This window comes from Cyprinodon tularosa, unplaced genomic scaffold, assembly GCF_016077235.1.
Source record: "Cyprinodon tularosa strain WSP-4 unplaced genomic scaffold, ASM1607723v1 ctg68, whole genome shotgun sequence".
Taxonomy (NCBI): Eukaryota; Metazoa; Chordata; class Actinopteri; order Cyprinodontiformes; family Cyprinodontidae; genus Cyprinodon; species Cyprinodon tularosa.
This window is the reverse complement of record NW_024039429.1, coordinates 609,522-625,561: the sequence shown is the minus strand read 5'-3', so window position 1 is coordinate 625,561 and position 16,040 is coordinate 609,522. Positions and strand designations below refer to the sequence as shown.

Genomic DNA, 16,040 nt, shown 5'->3' with positions numbered 1-16,040 from the left:
CCAGAACAATTGTAAACAATAGGGAATTCCCTTTAAGTGCAAAGAAATATCAAGTTAAGTCAAAAAAGCAGCCTTTTAAAACTGGTATTCAGGAACATAACTTAAATTTAAATAAAATAGTTAGTCAAAAAGCCTTTAAAAAAAACTATCGCAGTTTACTGTGGCAGTGCTTGAATATAGTCCATTGTCTGTCCACCACCTTCTCTCCCTTTGCGTTTTTGACACGGCGGAACCAAAATGTTTCCAGACATCTTGCTTAAAAGCTGCAGGGGCTGGCACAATCTCTACTTCGGGGTTGTTGTTTTCATCCTTACAACTTTCGCTGTCGGCCATGCTAGCTTGCTTTGAGCTTGTGTGGACAGCGTGCAATCCCCATGCATTCCTATTGGCTTGAGAACGGTTGGTATGACGACACAGCGCAATTTGCGCTGTGTCAAAGGATCATGGTCTATGTAGTTTTTAATCCTCTTGCTTTTTGACAGACACCTGTCCTTTTATTATTGTAACCCAACCACGACGATATCGAGACACGTTTACCATCCCTAGTTTCCTATTCATTTAATAATTTATTCAATTTAATGATGGGAGCTGAGCTAGGAATATTTGTTTTTCTATAATGAAGTATTTTATTTAAACAGCCTTGGAACCTGGTCAAGAACAGACATTATGTAAAACCCTAAAATTTAAAAGAGGACTTTTTTTTTTTTCTTTTGTCTATGATTACAGCTTTCTGTCAGTCTAAACAAAGACGTTCAGATGCCAATTTACAATGTTTACAACCTTATACTGTAACAGAGAAGCATTATTGGGAATACAAATACATCCTAAATGTACTGTTGCTAAGGAATGAGATCCACACAAAAAAAACACTGTGAGCCACAGATCATTGATAAGACCAATCAAAGCGGTGAACACATACCACTCTAAGAATAGATCATATCTAAAACCCGTATAAAGGATGTATCTGCTGCTCTGATATGGATTTGAATTTGATATTTCTATATATGGAAACATAATTCCAAAATGGACCTTTGGGAAACAATTATCCTGTGAGAAAATTTGATTCAACATATAGGTTTGTTTATTTCAATACAATTGTTGTTCCTTTGCTCAATCTCATGTGCATCTTATATGCAGAAGGTTCATGCTTTAATCAAATCACTGGATTTGCATTTTATGGTTTAATCATTTTTTAAAAACCCACTTATTTCCTATGACCATTATCTTTATGAAAGAAATTGCCTCGATATGTCACCTTATGTAAATAAGGGGTTTCTGAATCATGCAGAGCAGTTGGAGCATGCATATTGGTTTTAGGGAGTTTTAATGCCACCCCCTAGTGTGAATATTTGATGTTGATCATTTGGCAGCACATTTTCCTGTGGGGCATTCCTGAGCTCCACCATGTTGGCCTCTTTTGTAAGATATGAGCTCTGCTGTTCTTTGTTTGTTCAGACCAGCCAGTGTTTTAGTCCAGACACACCGATGCTTTAGGACTGTCTCGGTCTCATTAGTTTGACCCAACGGCCAACGACCACCTGCTGATGAACCAGTCGACTTCTCTGTCATACCTTGCTGAGAGGTTACCAATCTATGATAGAAACAAGTGTGCTTTGTGTTGATTTCGATGCAAAAGATTATATTTCCTTAATTTCTTTCTTTAACATGGATTATACCCAAGTTATTCTGATAACACTACAAGCGATAACATCTCCTGTACCGACTTCTCTAATTTTTGTCTTCAAACTCCAGTTTTTTTGAGCTCATTGACATAAATGTAGCTGGCATTTATTTCTCAGAAGAGCTAAAAGGATTTATGCACTGAGGTTTGGCTACTACTTAGAGGGCATTCATTTTTCATTTTTTTAAGGCATTGGTGTCATTTATTAGTTAATCTGAGCAATTTGGTTTGCACTCGTAAGAAAAATGTAAAACACTTATGCATTAGAGGACATATGAGTACTGATTAAAGAAAATGTCCATCTGCAAGCCAAAAACATCAAGGAAAATGGCAGAGTAAACATTTATATGTCTAAGGGTTGAAAATAGCCTTTTTTATTATTTCTGCAGATAAATATGCAAGAGAAAATATTTTTAAAGCTGTCAGTCCTCATTTACTGAAAATGGCAATAATTCTGATTAGATATGTCCACAAAATATTTATCACCCTGATGAACACAAATATAAAATTTGGAGAGTTTTGATGCTTCCAGCAGGTCTATCACCCTACAATTCCTTTTTAAACATCAATCTTTGTACTAAAATATTATTTGTGTCATGAGTTTTGGACATTAAGATCTAAAGAGAAGCATCATCTCCTGGTCAGACACTGTTATTCAATGAAAGAGTGGGATTAGAGTATAAAAAATGTACGCCCAGGAGAAGGCCAGTGGCTGGAGGTTGGAGGGAATTTGGCTGGAAGTCACAGGGGAGTAGGCTGCCATTCGGCTGGCAATTGACTGGGATGGGGCATTTTGAATGGCTGCTACTGTACTTACTGTATTGTGTTGTAAGTCTGTTTATTTTCCAGCTCATTCCGTGGAAAATAAAGGCATTTTCATTAGGTCACCTTAGGAGTTTATTATGGTCTTGTCTCTTGCTTATTATTCATGCACACCTAGAGGTACATTAAGGCAGATGGAGATGCTAATGTCTAGTTTGCTTTGTTTTAAACTTTACTTTTTTTTAAAGAAATGTTTATTTACCCAACTCTTTCGTTTAATAAATGGGATAATTGTTTTTGTGTATTTTCTTTACAAAAACGGTGTGATTTGCTTTCACTGAAGTGAAGCTAACCTGAATTGTTCACACTGCTTATTTGTAATACCTAATGTCACATAACGCTTAAAGAAGTTGTTGGAAGAAAAATGATTTCTTTATTTTAGGTTTTACTAAAACAGATCTTGTTTTATAAATAAGATTACAAATTTGCCCTGCTCTCTTTTTACACACTTTTTATACAACAGGTACTTGGCAATAGGAGGACATTAATTGGTATTCAGCCCCTCGAGGGCCGCTGTCCTGCAGGTTTTAGAGATTTCTCTTCTTCATCATAGCTGATTTCTAGTGATAGTTGATTAAAAGGATTTTCCTGAATTGTGAGATGAGTGGATGTACCACTACCCTTTTTGCTTATTCAAAATACATCAAATTGCATAACAGTCTCTGTACTATTGCAAAGGAGTTTGTGTGAAGGATTTTGGAAAAATATATTGGGCTTTGCCTCCATAGTCTCCTTTTGAGTAACATTTTTGGTGAAATGGATAAACTTCCCCCATCTTTGGCTCCCGACCTGATGTTTACTAAATAAGAACATAGCTGACAGAGGAGGCTTGGACCCCAGTGATCACTGAATTGTTTTGTACAAATAAAATATTTAATATTGTATTAGGCAATATTATTGTACGTTTTTTAAATATTGTTGTTCAGTGTTTTTCTGATATTGAGTAAGTATTAAAAGCAAGTTTATTTTCAAGCACATATCAGTGATGAGACAGCTCTGAATAAAAGAATGTTGCAGTTGCATAATAAAAGCAGGTAAAGTAAATGTATGACCAGATATCTCATAAAACAAACAAACTTTTCATCTAATTTCAAAGCGAATTCAACAGGTTGATTTATTTTATTCTTCTATCACTGTCACCATTTGCAGCTGGTGAAGTGTGTAGCCTGAAGTCTTTGGTTGTTGTACTCCTTAAATCTTTACACTTGTGTTAATCTCTTTTCTTGTCAATGAGATCAAGCTGGTTATGAGGTTAATCTCAGCAGGGGGTTTTTGAAATGAACGTCCATTAATATGGATAAAAAGGTTACCTCCACAGCACAGTTGCTGTATCTTATCTCCCCAAACACATGGTGTTCTTGTTTTGGAAATGGTGAATTGATTCAGAATTCATAAGACGACCATTGCTGCAGATGATGAAACTCCCTTTTTAAACTGTCCAGATGGTAATCTCAGTGTAAGGAATAGAGAAGAAAACGTTTGCTTTCTTGTTTTTGGCAGATGTCGTTTTCTTGATGTGTGTTCAACGCTGGATGTGGGTTACCTCTAATACATAAACTCTGAAATCAAGGGGGGGTGGTCCCCTAGAAGCAGTTTTATAAGACCTTTACTCCCTTTTGAATGCAATCTACCGGATTTAGATATTATTCTGATCAAAAGACTTGTAGCCCTCTGGCCAACCTAGTTTCTCTGAGTTAATTAGCATTTCTAGGAATCTTTTAATGATTAATACTGTTATAGGTAACATGTATTGTTTGCATCAGTCTTTTCTTATTTTAACCATGTTCTCCATTTACCATGGATTATGGTCTCATAATCATACAGTGCAGTAACTATAGATTATGGTTTCACACGTTGACTGAATAAGATTAGTCCGCTTAAGCTCTTTCTTGAATGATTAGTTTTTTCTTCTGATATTCTTCTTTGTCTCAGTTTCTTGCCAAATGCAAATTTCTTCTATTAGAAGTGAATGAGAAGCTCAGTATTTAGCATGCATCATGCTTTTGTTGATGGTAATTTTCATTTTGGTGTCAAAGGAGGCCTGCAAATATGTACGGATGTTGAAGAGAAAGAAAATTCACTTCCTAGCTTTAGATGTTACCCTCTGAATTCAATTAGCTTTGTTATGTTGTCTAGGTTTTTGTGTGAAGGCTTTCACAAACTCGTTTGCAAGGTTGAAAATCTAAGGATATTTGAGAAAGGCCATTGATCTGGTAAAGCATCTAGCCAATCAATAATACCCCTTACATCATTGTGTATCTAACTTACCCTTTGATAGTGTATCATGATATGTAGCCTAAAGTCAACAAGTACTCTAGCCTTCCCTCCGATGCTATTGTGTTGGCTTTTTGGTATCCAACCAAGCCAGTCTGACACAAATGTTTAGACACTGAATTTCGTATGGCATTAAATAAAAAGTTAAAGATGAGCCTTTGCTTCAAGAAAGAGCAGACGAGTGCTGCAGTTCTGTGTTTCATTAGAAAAGATTAGAAAAGAACAATTTGAGGCTTAGAAATACATTTTCAGTGGGATACAACTCTTGGCAATAATTTTTTTTTTTTAGCCAGCACTTTTTTTTTTTAGCCAGCACTTTTTGTATTATTATCCAAATCTAATTTCCTGGTTGGTTGGATTATTTCTATAAATTTCTCTAAAATTCTAAATTCCCTCAAAATGTTTATTCCTTTTGTTTTATTCTCTGTAATGAATAAAAAAGGCGCCATTAGACAGACAGAAAAAGTAGGCGACAGCCTTCTCTGTGACTGCTCTTCGTTTATGGAATAACCTCCTGCTGCACATTAGGGGGGCTCCTTACCTGTTGAATTAGAAAGACTCACTTTTACTCACAGACTTTTCACTCTGGCAGGACTTAGTTGATGTGATTTTGTTTATTTAGCTTAAACAATTTCATATTATTGCCTATTTTGCAGTATTTTATTGTTTATGATTTTTAGCTATTGGTTTGTTTTTTCAACTTTTTTAACCTCTTAACATCCACCTCATTTTTGGTAATTCTGGCCTATTTTGCATACCCAAATGGAAAAGCAAATAACTTAGGAACTGTAAGCCCAAACTACATGTATATATATACATTATTTGAAAGCCAACACAAAATTGGGTGACGAGAACACAGACCAAGCTGCATCAGTTCAAACATGACTCAAAGTTGTTTTTTTTATTCTCGGAAATGATATTTTTTGAACAGCAGTAATAAAAACATTCATAAGAAAAGCAGGTTTTATTGTATTATATTTGTTCTATATCATATCAAACACAAATGCAGGACATTTTAGACCTCTAGCTATAACAGTTCCAGAGCTGTGGGTCTTTGAACTTTCGGTGACAACTTGGAGCTGTGCACAATGGCTCCACCTGCTGGTAAAAATTTTACTGGTGGAAATGTATGCATTCTGAATTATTACCCCCACTCAAAGGGGAACGCCGTTTTTTTTACATTGGGAGACAGTGATTTGCCTACATGTTATGAATGCTGGCGTACCATAAAGAATACATTATGAACAGTTTAGTTTGTTCCTTCAAGTCGTTCGCCCATAGGAAGACGTTACTTGGATATAGCCTAACGGAATATCTTCAGAACAGCTCCAAATTACACAAAACTTATATGGGTGAGTAGAACATGATGTAATAACATAAAATCAAGGGCTCAATGTAAAAAAAACAAACTGCGTTCCCTTTTAAGGTCCAACTGGTCGCCGTCAACCTGGTGGGTTTTAAGAGGTTAGCTTTGTTGGCAATACTGGTGAACTCACATTTTAAGTGGTAATTGTTACACAACTGTTTTTATATTTAGTAGCTGCTGACATTCTCTACTGAAGACAGGACTTTAGGGGACTGTTAGTCAATGATTCGTTAGGGTGAAGGTCACAACTTGCAGTTTAATAACTAAAATCTTCAACCTTTAAATCATTTTAACCTGGCCTTTTTATGAGCACTGTGATAGGAAGTGTTGGCCTACATGTTCCTTTGCTCATATTCTTCTGTTTGATGCTGCATAGCTTCGTTCTCTTTCCTGTACATATCCAGGGTGCTTCATCTAGCCGCCCTCTTTCAGTCTGAGTCTAACAACAGCCATAAACAGAGCAGCAGGCTAGGTTGTTGTTGGTGATTGAGTGGAACCACTTTAAAGGTTACAACTTTGTCTCCTTGGATGAAAAGCATAAAAATTCAAACTTGCTTGCAGTTTTCTAATGGATTTTTCTACTGACATTTTAATGTCCTCTCTAAATTCACTTCAGTGAAAAAAATGGATCTGAATGTTGTACAGTTTTTTTGTTTTTGTTCTTCATGTCATTTTCAAATCAATAAGGGCTAAATTTCTCCCAGTGGAAACATTGATCTGTTAGATCAATTACACCTCTCTCTTTCTCAACTTTGAAAGCATGCACATCAGTGATGGTGGGGGTGGTGTTCGATAACGGCAAACATAGTTTATCCTCTTTCCTTTTCCTGTATTCTCATTAGTCTCTTTTGTCTATTTTTTATCGCTTGCTAAGCCAGGGTTGCAGCTGAGGTGAATCACTGTTGAGCAGTGATGTGAAAGATCTGCAGACCACCCACTGGTCAGTGTGGCTGACCAGCAGTTCTCTCTCTCGTAGTGTTAAAGTATTGTATGACTTAAAAATTCTTATTTCTAAAGATGATCTCAATTTTAAATCACAAAGTTGGAACCAATATTTTTGGCGCTATAAATTAAGTGTTTAAAACTTTTGTTGAGATAAACATACTGTTTGATAAACTGGATTCAGTTTGGTTAGGATTATATAATGTAAGGTTCGGTGTCTCCTGCTATCACCTCATGTGGAATTTTGTGAAAACCTTTGCAGTCATATTTATTTTATTTTATTTCCAAATACAGTCACAAAATGGGCGAATAAAGGTTCTCCTAACTGTTTGATTTCTTTATTTAAAGAGCATAAATCCAATTCAGACAACATGGCAATTAAGTAATGAACAACAGTACCTGAAAGTTAGCTAATACAATCTAAAACACGGTTTGGTTTTTCAACAATATTTGGACCTAAACTAAAATCAAATTACATTAGTGTTAGGGGTGGAACGGTTCACAAAATCCACGGTTCGGTTCGGTTCGGTTCACGGTTTCGTGGTCACGGTTTTTGGTTCGGTTCGGTATATGTTGATTGTTAGCCTGACATGTTGGTCGTGTTGCTGTTAGCATAAACAAAACGCGTTGCACAATGCTTGCACACTGTTGCACTTTTATCCACAACTTTCTTTCCACCGTCATCGTAGGTCACTTTAAATGCAAAGTGGTCCCATACAGCAGACCTATTAAGTGCTGCTGGCGCGTCTTCCAACTCCTGTTCTTTCCCACTCGCCATTCCCACACAAAACTCCACAACAACTGATTTTTTTTCTGCTACACTGGCTACGCTGCATCGCTTCTTCTTCTTGTTTACTACTGGTAGTTGGCTTTGGTCGCAGTACTGCCACCTTCTGCTCTGGAGTGTAATCGCTGCGCCTATGAGAAAATGGAGCAGCGCATGAACCGAACGCAACACACGCGAACCGAACCGACACAGTCAAATTGAACGGTTCGGACGGTTTTCATAAACTGTTCCATCCCTAATTAGTGTGCATCGCATCTTACTGTTTTATTTCTGATTTAAAGGCATATTGACAGATGTTCTTTTTCTGGGAGGACCATCAAAATAAGTCATCCTCCTAATTGTCAATCATTCTGGTGATATGTTTACGTAAGGCCGTCCTACATGCTGGTCCCCATTTTCACTTACCAGTGGTGAGTCTGACATAGTGGAAAAATGCTTCTTTTAGAAAGTAAGCTTCTATGACCGATGCAAACAGCAACTTTTAAACAGACCGTGCACGAGGAGAAATGGGCTCTTGCAGGCTTTTAATAGGCTTTCCTTCTCAGGAGCGGGTACAGGGTTTTTCTTGTGCCTTTTTTTTTAAGTGGAGAGGAAGGATCTTTTTAAAAATGTATGAAAATCCTCCACTTTACCTTTAAGAGACTTGATTTCATTAGTTGACTTATTTGACTTTTTTTTTCCACCGTTGGTATTAAAGAACCTCATATTTAAACCAAACATCAGATACTCTTGATATGCATCTACTTTATTCTCTATTTTTTTCCATCACACCTTGTTGAGAAAGACTTTTTTTTTTTTGTTATCTGGATCCCTCCATTTTTCCTCCTCACTACTTGAAAGTCACACCCTCTCAAACTCTGATTTGAAACAGCAGGTAATTTCTGTGCAATGGCACATCATTACATGAAAATGAATGCGATTGATGAGAGATATGTTCCTGAAGGCAAGGTCGGAGCAGATGGTCTGTTGCTCGCCTCAGTAATAAACTTTTTATTTTTTTTATAGGCAGTCACTTATTGACTAGACAAAAAAATTGTAATGAAAAAGCAAATGCATCAGGCAACACATTTCAATTTAGAGACAAATTTGAAGGCCGTTTATTCACCTGCAGTCTTTGTATAAAGTTGTTGCTATGGCTCCTCTGGCAGGTACTCATTTAGAGAAAATATCCATTTGGTGAAAAATGATAGCGTATATTTTTAACACAGCGTTTTAAGCAAGAAGAAGAAAATTCCAAAAGGTATTTAAGCCATTGTTTAGCATCAGAACGGAACCATGAGTTTTATTTTGACATACTGCAGAACTTACATGTAAATATTTTACAGATATTTTGATTTGATGGCAGTAACTACCTTAGTGCGTGTTTACCTCCGAGTTACATCATCTCTTATTTCTTATAGTTATATTTGAACACTGATGTTCCAATAGATTTAGCATTCCTATTCATTATATTCAGCTTAACATTTTTAGACATTCTTTTTTTATTATTATTATATTTCATAAGTTTGAAAAATGCCAACATCTTGTCCGTTTTGTATCAGACATACTAATCAGTCATTTAATCCATTTGTTGGTATATAGACCTACTCAGATAATATCAAAGTTAATAAAGGTAATGCCCTTTATTGCATTTATTTAGCTGACCGTATTTTTAAAGTGTAGAAAAATAATGCAGGGTCTACATTTGTTGTGTCTTGGTTATTTGATAACCTTAGTTGAGTTTTAAAATTAGTTAGAAATAAAAAAGTGTAGCTTTACAAAATCCAGTATGTTGTGTTTTCCTTTCCTCTGTCCTGCCTACACCCTCTTCACTTTTTAATACACTGTGACAGTGCAGGTTCTCCTGAGGAATCCTGTCCTTTTTCCACCCGTTCCCTTGCAGGAGACTTCTGTTACCTGGCAACCTGACAGTGACAGAATTTGGTCATCTGTTCCCGCCTCCACCCGTAGTCATGCCTTTACATTTCTCATGTTTCTGCGCTCGTGATTCATGTCCTTCGAAATGTCAGGGCCGCATGAATAATCCAAGCAGCAGAAGGAAGGACACTGTCTCTTTACAGTATGCTGGTACACGATGAAACATAGTTGTGATGTAAAACTTGTAAGCAAAGTGAATCATTGCACATGAATATTTTTACCCACCTGTTTTAACCAAATAGGACAACAACAGGACTTCTTATTAGTGTTTAATTTTTATAAGTTTTTTTCAACATTTGCCTAAAAATCTTTTTTTAGCCTTTAAATTCTTCTGTCATTTGATTTTAGACACTTTTATTTTTAAATTGAAAACTATTTTTTTTTTCTCCTACAGAGGTACAAGCCTGGAAGATGTGATGAAATCCTAAAGTGGAAGCCTCCGAACCTCAACTCTGTGGACTTTCGCCTCAAGATCACCAAAGTTGGAGGAGAGGGGTGAGTAACTGTTGCCAGGACGACACTCAACCTGACAAAACATGAAGTACAAATCACAGAAAAAGCCATGCTTACACACATACATACATCAAAGGCTTTATGTAAGATCATTTTTGTCCAAGTCGGTAAATTAAGGTGTAACAGTTGCAAAAACAAACAAGACTAAATATTGCGAAAAAAGCAAACATTTTAAGTTAAGCTGTACAGTAGCTGTTGGAAGCAATAAAAATGAAGCCTTGCGATGCAAGCTTTATTGTCGCGAGATCTGAGTTTTCAGTCACATGAGAAATCCATCTTTAAAGGCTCCCGCTAATACGTCCATCTCATTAACCAACAGCGAGTCGGACGGATAACAGGCCAGCAGTGTTTTTTGGGGTGGGACATTTAGGAATGATGACAGTCATAAGGGCCTTCTTAGGGAATTGCAAACATGGCTACGCTGGAGGACTCACTTGTCAATACCGCAACTGACTTGGTTTAACCTAAAATAGCGACAATTTCTCCTTTAAAGAAGGAGCAAAGAGAACTTTGTGCATTTGCAAAAAGGAAAGATGTCTTTGCTTTTCTTCTGGCAGGATATGAAAGAATTTTTATTTATCAGCTTACGAAAAGTCATGATTTGCTGCTATGATTGGCTGAAAGCATATTATGAAAGGCGGGTACTAGCCGGCATGTCACCCAATCAGCTCAAAGTATTGTAGTAAACGTCACTCCTTTTCACGGACAGACTGAAGGGCACCCATCCCAGATTTATAACGTAGACCTCAGCTCAGTTCTACACATATATATCTGGCTACTACTAGGTTAATAAAAATGGCTCAGGCCAGCACAAATGTAAAGAAGGTCTTCAGTAGTGTCCTCTGCTCTCGGCAGGTAGAGTCTGATCTGACCCTTCCTACAAAGGGTTTCAGAATTTAATCGAATTATGTTTGTTGACAGTTTGGTGGGTCTGCACATGGAACGATCTGTCATCAGCTCTTTGTTTTTCTGCAGTATAAAGAGGGAAAAGGAACTCTGACATTTCAGTTTCTTCGCATACTGCTGGTGCCCAGTAAGCTGCCCTCCATGTGTGAGGACAGGGTATAGCTGTGCATAACTGTCATTAAAAAACATGTTCAACTTTTTTGACATTAAAACATTCTATTTCATTCAGACTTTTCTTCCTCCTTGGGGTTTAATTCCTTCTGCTGTAGCACAGGGACCCTTTCACAAAGAGAACCTTGCTCTCCATCATTGTGTGTCTGCACCTTTTGCTATCTTATGCCAGGTATTTTCTTCCTTCAGTACAAGCTTTGTCCTTTTCAAATTCTGTTCTTTTTGTGTAATATAAATTATTCCATTCCAGTACTGCAAATCGAAGCCATCCTGACAAACACAAAGACAGAAAACCAATTTTGATTTTACAAAAAATACAACCGAACCCCTTAGAGGTATTCAAAACCACATGAATGCATTTTTAAACTACCAACTAAAGCTATTGTTAAAGCAGAAGCCGTCTCTGTTACCCAGTTCTATATTGGCAAGGAAAATATGTGCATATTGCAATAAGTGGATGGTAATCCACGATTTTAGTATATTTAGGATTAAAAAACCTGCGAATTACCTAACTTGGCTACACTGTTAATGTTGATGGGTTCATTTTGACTGATAGCTGAGAGGAAAATGTAGTGCTTTCGCAAGTAACTTTTTTTTCCCCTTGATGTGGTAGAGAAAAAACAGCTAAACAAGCCTAGACTCACAAACATACCCTGCATTATGATTATGGTTTATGCTTTTTGTCATTGAATACAAAAGGCAAAAATGAATGTAGACCAACAAACATATTAGCTTAATATAGTGGAGCGAAAATGCTGGATGAGTTGAACATAACAAATCTGACTTTATACACCTTCATTGTTTGAATTTAGACGTGAAGAATATTTTTATAGGATATTCACTGCAGCACCTACTCTAAACAGGCAAATCCAGTGCAGATTAAATGTGCCTCTAGTAAGCATAACATAGCATTAGCATTTTATTCATTCCAAAAAATTCAAACAGAAAAGTTTGACTTGAATTAGTGTGAAAATATAGAAGAAAAACACGCTTTTGGATATTATGCAGCTGCTCCTTCTGCCCAGAGAGGTTAACTTAAATGTGTAGTGGAGGATTTTTGTGAATATTTTAAAAAGGCCCGCTTTCTCCAGTTAAAAAAAAAAAAGCGCATGCTCAACCCCGTAACGCTTCCGAAAGGGAGTGCCTATTAAACGCGTGCGAGAGCATGCACAGGCCCATTTCTCCTCATGCACACTGTTTAAAAGTTGCTGTTTGCATCGCTCATACAAGCTTACTTTCCAAAGGAAGATTTGCAATTTTTCCACTATGTCAGACTCACCACCGGTAAGTGAAAATAGGGGGCGAGCACGAAGGACGGCCTTACGTAAACATATCACCAGAGGGATTGACAATTAGGACTAATTATTTTGATGATCCTCCCAGAAAAAGAACATCCCCCACTATACCTTTAAGGATAGGATGTATGTTTTTAAACTAGGTGGAATGGCTCATTCACAGCAAAATAGTTACATGAATCTGTTCAGTTGGGAAGGGGATGATAAAAATTCATACTTCCATTCGGTTTGGTTCAGTTTCACCCTCGAAGAAAGGAATGGAAAACAGGAGCTGCTGAGGTGATAGGTTAGAGGAGGGTGGATCGTCTGGTCCTGCATCATCACCAAAGTTTTGACATCTGGACTTTTAGTGCTCAGTAGTATAAAACTCTTGTGTATCTGAGCACAATCCTAAGTAGCCTGTAGCGTGGACGTGCACTTCCCGATTATTTCAGCTCAAAGCACAATATTGTCCTCTGATTGGTACCCTGCTGTCTCAGTTGATGTCATATTTCCTCTGAGAGCCGTTTGACCTCAGCGACTTTTCCAGCTCTTTAGCCATGAGCCCACCACCATTTACCAACAACAGGCTCCCAAGGATGACACTGGGGCACAGCTGCTCATTCTACTCTGAAGATGGCCAGCCTTTCTGCTTGTTAGTGGCTGTACTCCCCCCCCCTCTGTGACAGTGAACTCAGACAATCTTAGTAATTTCAGATTTTGTTTTATACTTTCCCAATGGATTTATTTAACCGACAGAGTAGTGATCATCAGGGCTCACTTAGTCCAAGTGTAGACTTTGAAATATCTGCATAGTCGCTGTCTGGGAGGAAGAGTTGGATGGACTTGTTTGGAGGTACCAACTATATATTCATAAGCCCACACAATCCATCCTTGAGCACATCTTTGTGCACCACTGAGGCACACAGCCTTGCAAGTTTTATTACCTTCTCTGAAAGCATGCACAGAGCCAGACAGTGATTATGTTGTGGCAGTGAGAAAGAGGAGGTAGACAAGGATAAAATGGAAATTTTGAATAAGTGCAGACACATTGCCAGAATCTCAATTAAGCATTGTGCCTGAAGTATTGTATAGACTGATGGATTCGTGACTAATTTTGCCCAGTATTCCCTCTTAGAGCTGGATAAGTAATGGTAATTTCATTGTTCATTAGATGAGCTTTGATTACTTGAATTAACTTTCTCAAAGCTGATTCCCAAACCTTCTAGTCCTGCTTTTAAATTCTGAGGAATTGTTTTCATTACAGTATTTTGATCCGTGTTTCGTCTTAATGATTCAAGTCACATAATGTAGATGCCACGAAACATGATGCATTAAAGTGAGGCTGAGCAGAGAGTCTGTAAATTCAAAACTTTGCCTCCAAAGTGAATTAATTTAGAAATCTAAGGCAATGCTGGAAAACTGAAGTAGAGGTTTTATGCTTGAGTTTTTTTTTTCAGATGCACTGAAAAAGAATTCGACTTGAAATTATAAGATGTCACAGGTCTGTTTTCCAAAGTTCATGCAAACCAGTGGAATCCTGCAGAACAAATCTGGAGCCTGCAATTGGGATGTCTGTCATTATGAATAAACTGCCTTCAGTGAATGCAAAAACAAATTACTTACAGTTGGACAGAAATTTGATTTTCTTTAGAAATTAGTGTGCTATTTTAGGGGGATTATTTATAGTTATTTCATGTTTTAAACATCTATATCCTTATAAAGGTAGAGCCAATATTTGAATAATACTTTAACTTGGGGGCATAATTTGATGTTACACACTACTTTTTTGTTTTCTCACTAAGTTTTTAAAAGCTGGTGGTAGATAGAATTTATACAAAGACAAAATTCGCAAGAATAAGAGATGGGTTAGCATAAACATTAGATTTATTCTAGTCTGCTTGAAATGAGGCTCATGCTTTGATAAGGATGTATGACTTTGGTTCTGGATGTGAAACATTGGACCAGATCTCTAGCTTTGCTGAATTACTCAGAGGGTCATTGGGAGTTTTGTTTGTTTTTGACTGTGATGAAGGAAAAAGACGAAATAAGTCCTTTTTTTCCCCCACATAGCAGTCATACCTGAAATCCCTGCACAGCCTTTGATGTGTGCAAAGAATAAATCCACTTTGCTCTCCCAGTCTCTGGTGACAGCAGTGAAAAATTGCGCATACAGTCTTAATAGATCGGCCAAAAAGCCTCCACAAATTGCTTGTGCAATATTTTGGTTTCACGAGCAATTTAACGGTCTTTATTCGTCAGTCAGAGCTACTATGTCAAATAATGAAGTGTTATTTCTTTTTTTATGCGTCCTGTCCGGCATTTTCCCTCAGGATTGTTGTCTGAATGCAAAGCAGAAGCCCAACAGATTCACTTTCACAACTGGAGCATTACATCTCCTTCTTCTCTGCTCTGCTTGAGATATTTATAGATGTATAAGGTGTGGGGGAGAAAGCAGAAGGTTTAAAAACAAGGTTTTCTTTTTGGTAGAAAATGTGATACCTTAGGTTGTAAAGTTTATTTTGATAATAAGGTTTTAAGTAACCTAAGTGTCCAAAACAGCAGCTATGTAGTGATCAGTATCTATTAAAGGTGGTCTAGTGCCTTGCACATTCAAGGCTCATTGATGCATTGGGAAAGCGACCTGGAGGCTGGCCTGTGCCGTCTGATAGGAAGTTTTCAGCACACACACACTACCTCACAGTTTGTTTACTGTGGAGCTGCATAGACACAGATAAGGCCATGTCCTCCCTGAACCCTGTCCAAAGAAGACCTTAAGTCAAAGCTATGAAGGAAGGTGGCCATGTCTGATGACTCACCTTTCCTTTTGCATCAGCTTCATGGCTGGGTGTTTCTACTTTGCTTTCATGGGTAATACTGACCCGAGCTGAATTGTGGGATGCTTAGCCAATGTTCTACTGCAGCACCGTGGTTCACGTCGTTCATGTCAATGCGTTCAAAAATAAATTTATTTATTTCATCTCCAGCAAATAGCCACCAGTGATGATGTTTGTGCCTCAGGAAGGTTAATTTTCTGGATATAAGTATGGGAGAAAGGATGTTTGAACCTTTTAAAAGATATGAAGTAAATCTTTACTATTACTTTAGTGGGCTAATCATTTAAAGTGGCGCTACCTGGATCATCAGCTCTCCATCATTATTCTGCAAACCTAAAGTGCACTTACCGCTGTGTACTGCAGGTAAGATTCTGAATATTTATGCATCAGTCCACTCTTCTTAAAAAGCCTGAACTATTCCTTTTATCATCCTGAAGATAATGACTGAAACATTATAGTTATAGTGAAGCAATTAGATGATCCCTTATGGCATCATTCCCAAACATTTAGATTCCATTGTTTTATGTCTATTCATTCTGCTTTATTTTAC

General features: G+C 37.4%; 1 protein-coding gene across 1 annotated transcript in view; it reads left to right on the top strand.

Moving 5' to 3' along the window:
- rngtt (RNA guanylyltransferase and 5'-phosphatase) overlaps window positions 1-16,040 on the top strand; it is a 141,974-nt gene that overhangs the window by 107,738 nt on the left and 18,196 nt on the right. The window contains exon 13 of the mRNA XM_038267628.1: window positions 10,184-10,284. Coding sequence (XP_038123556.1) covers window positions 10,184-10,284 — 101 coding nt within the window. The remainder of the gene's footprint in view (window positions 1-10,183; window positions 10,285-16,040) is intronic.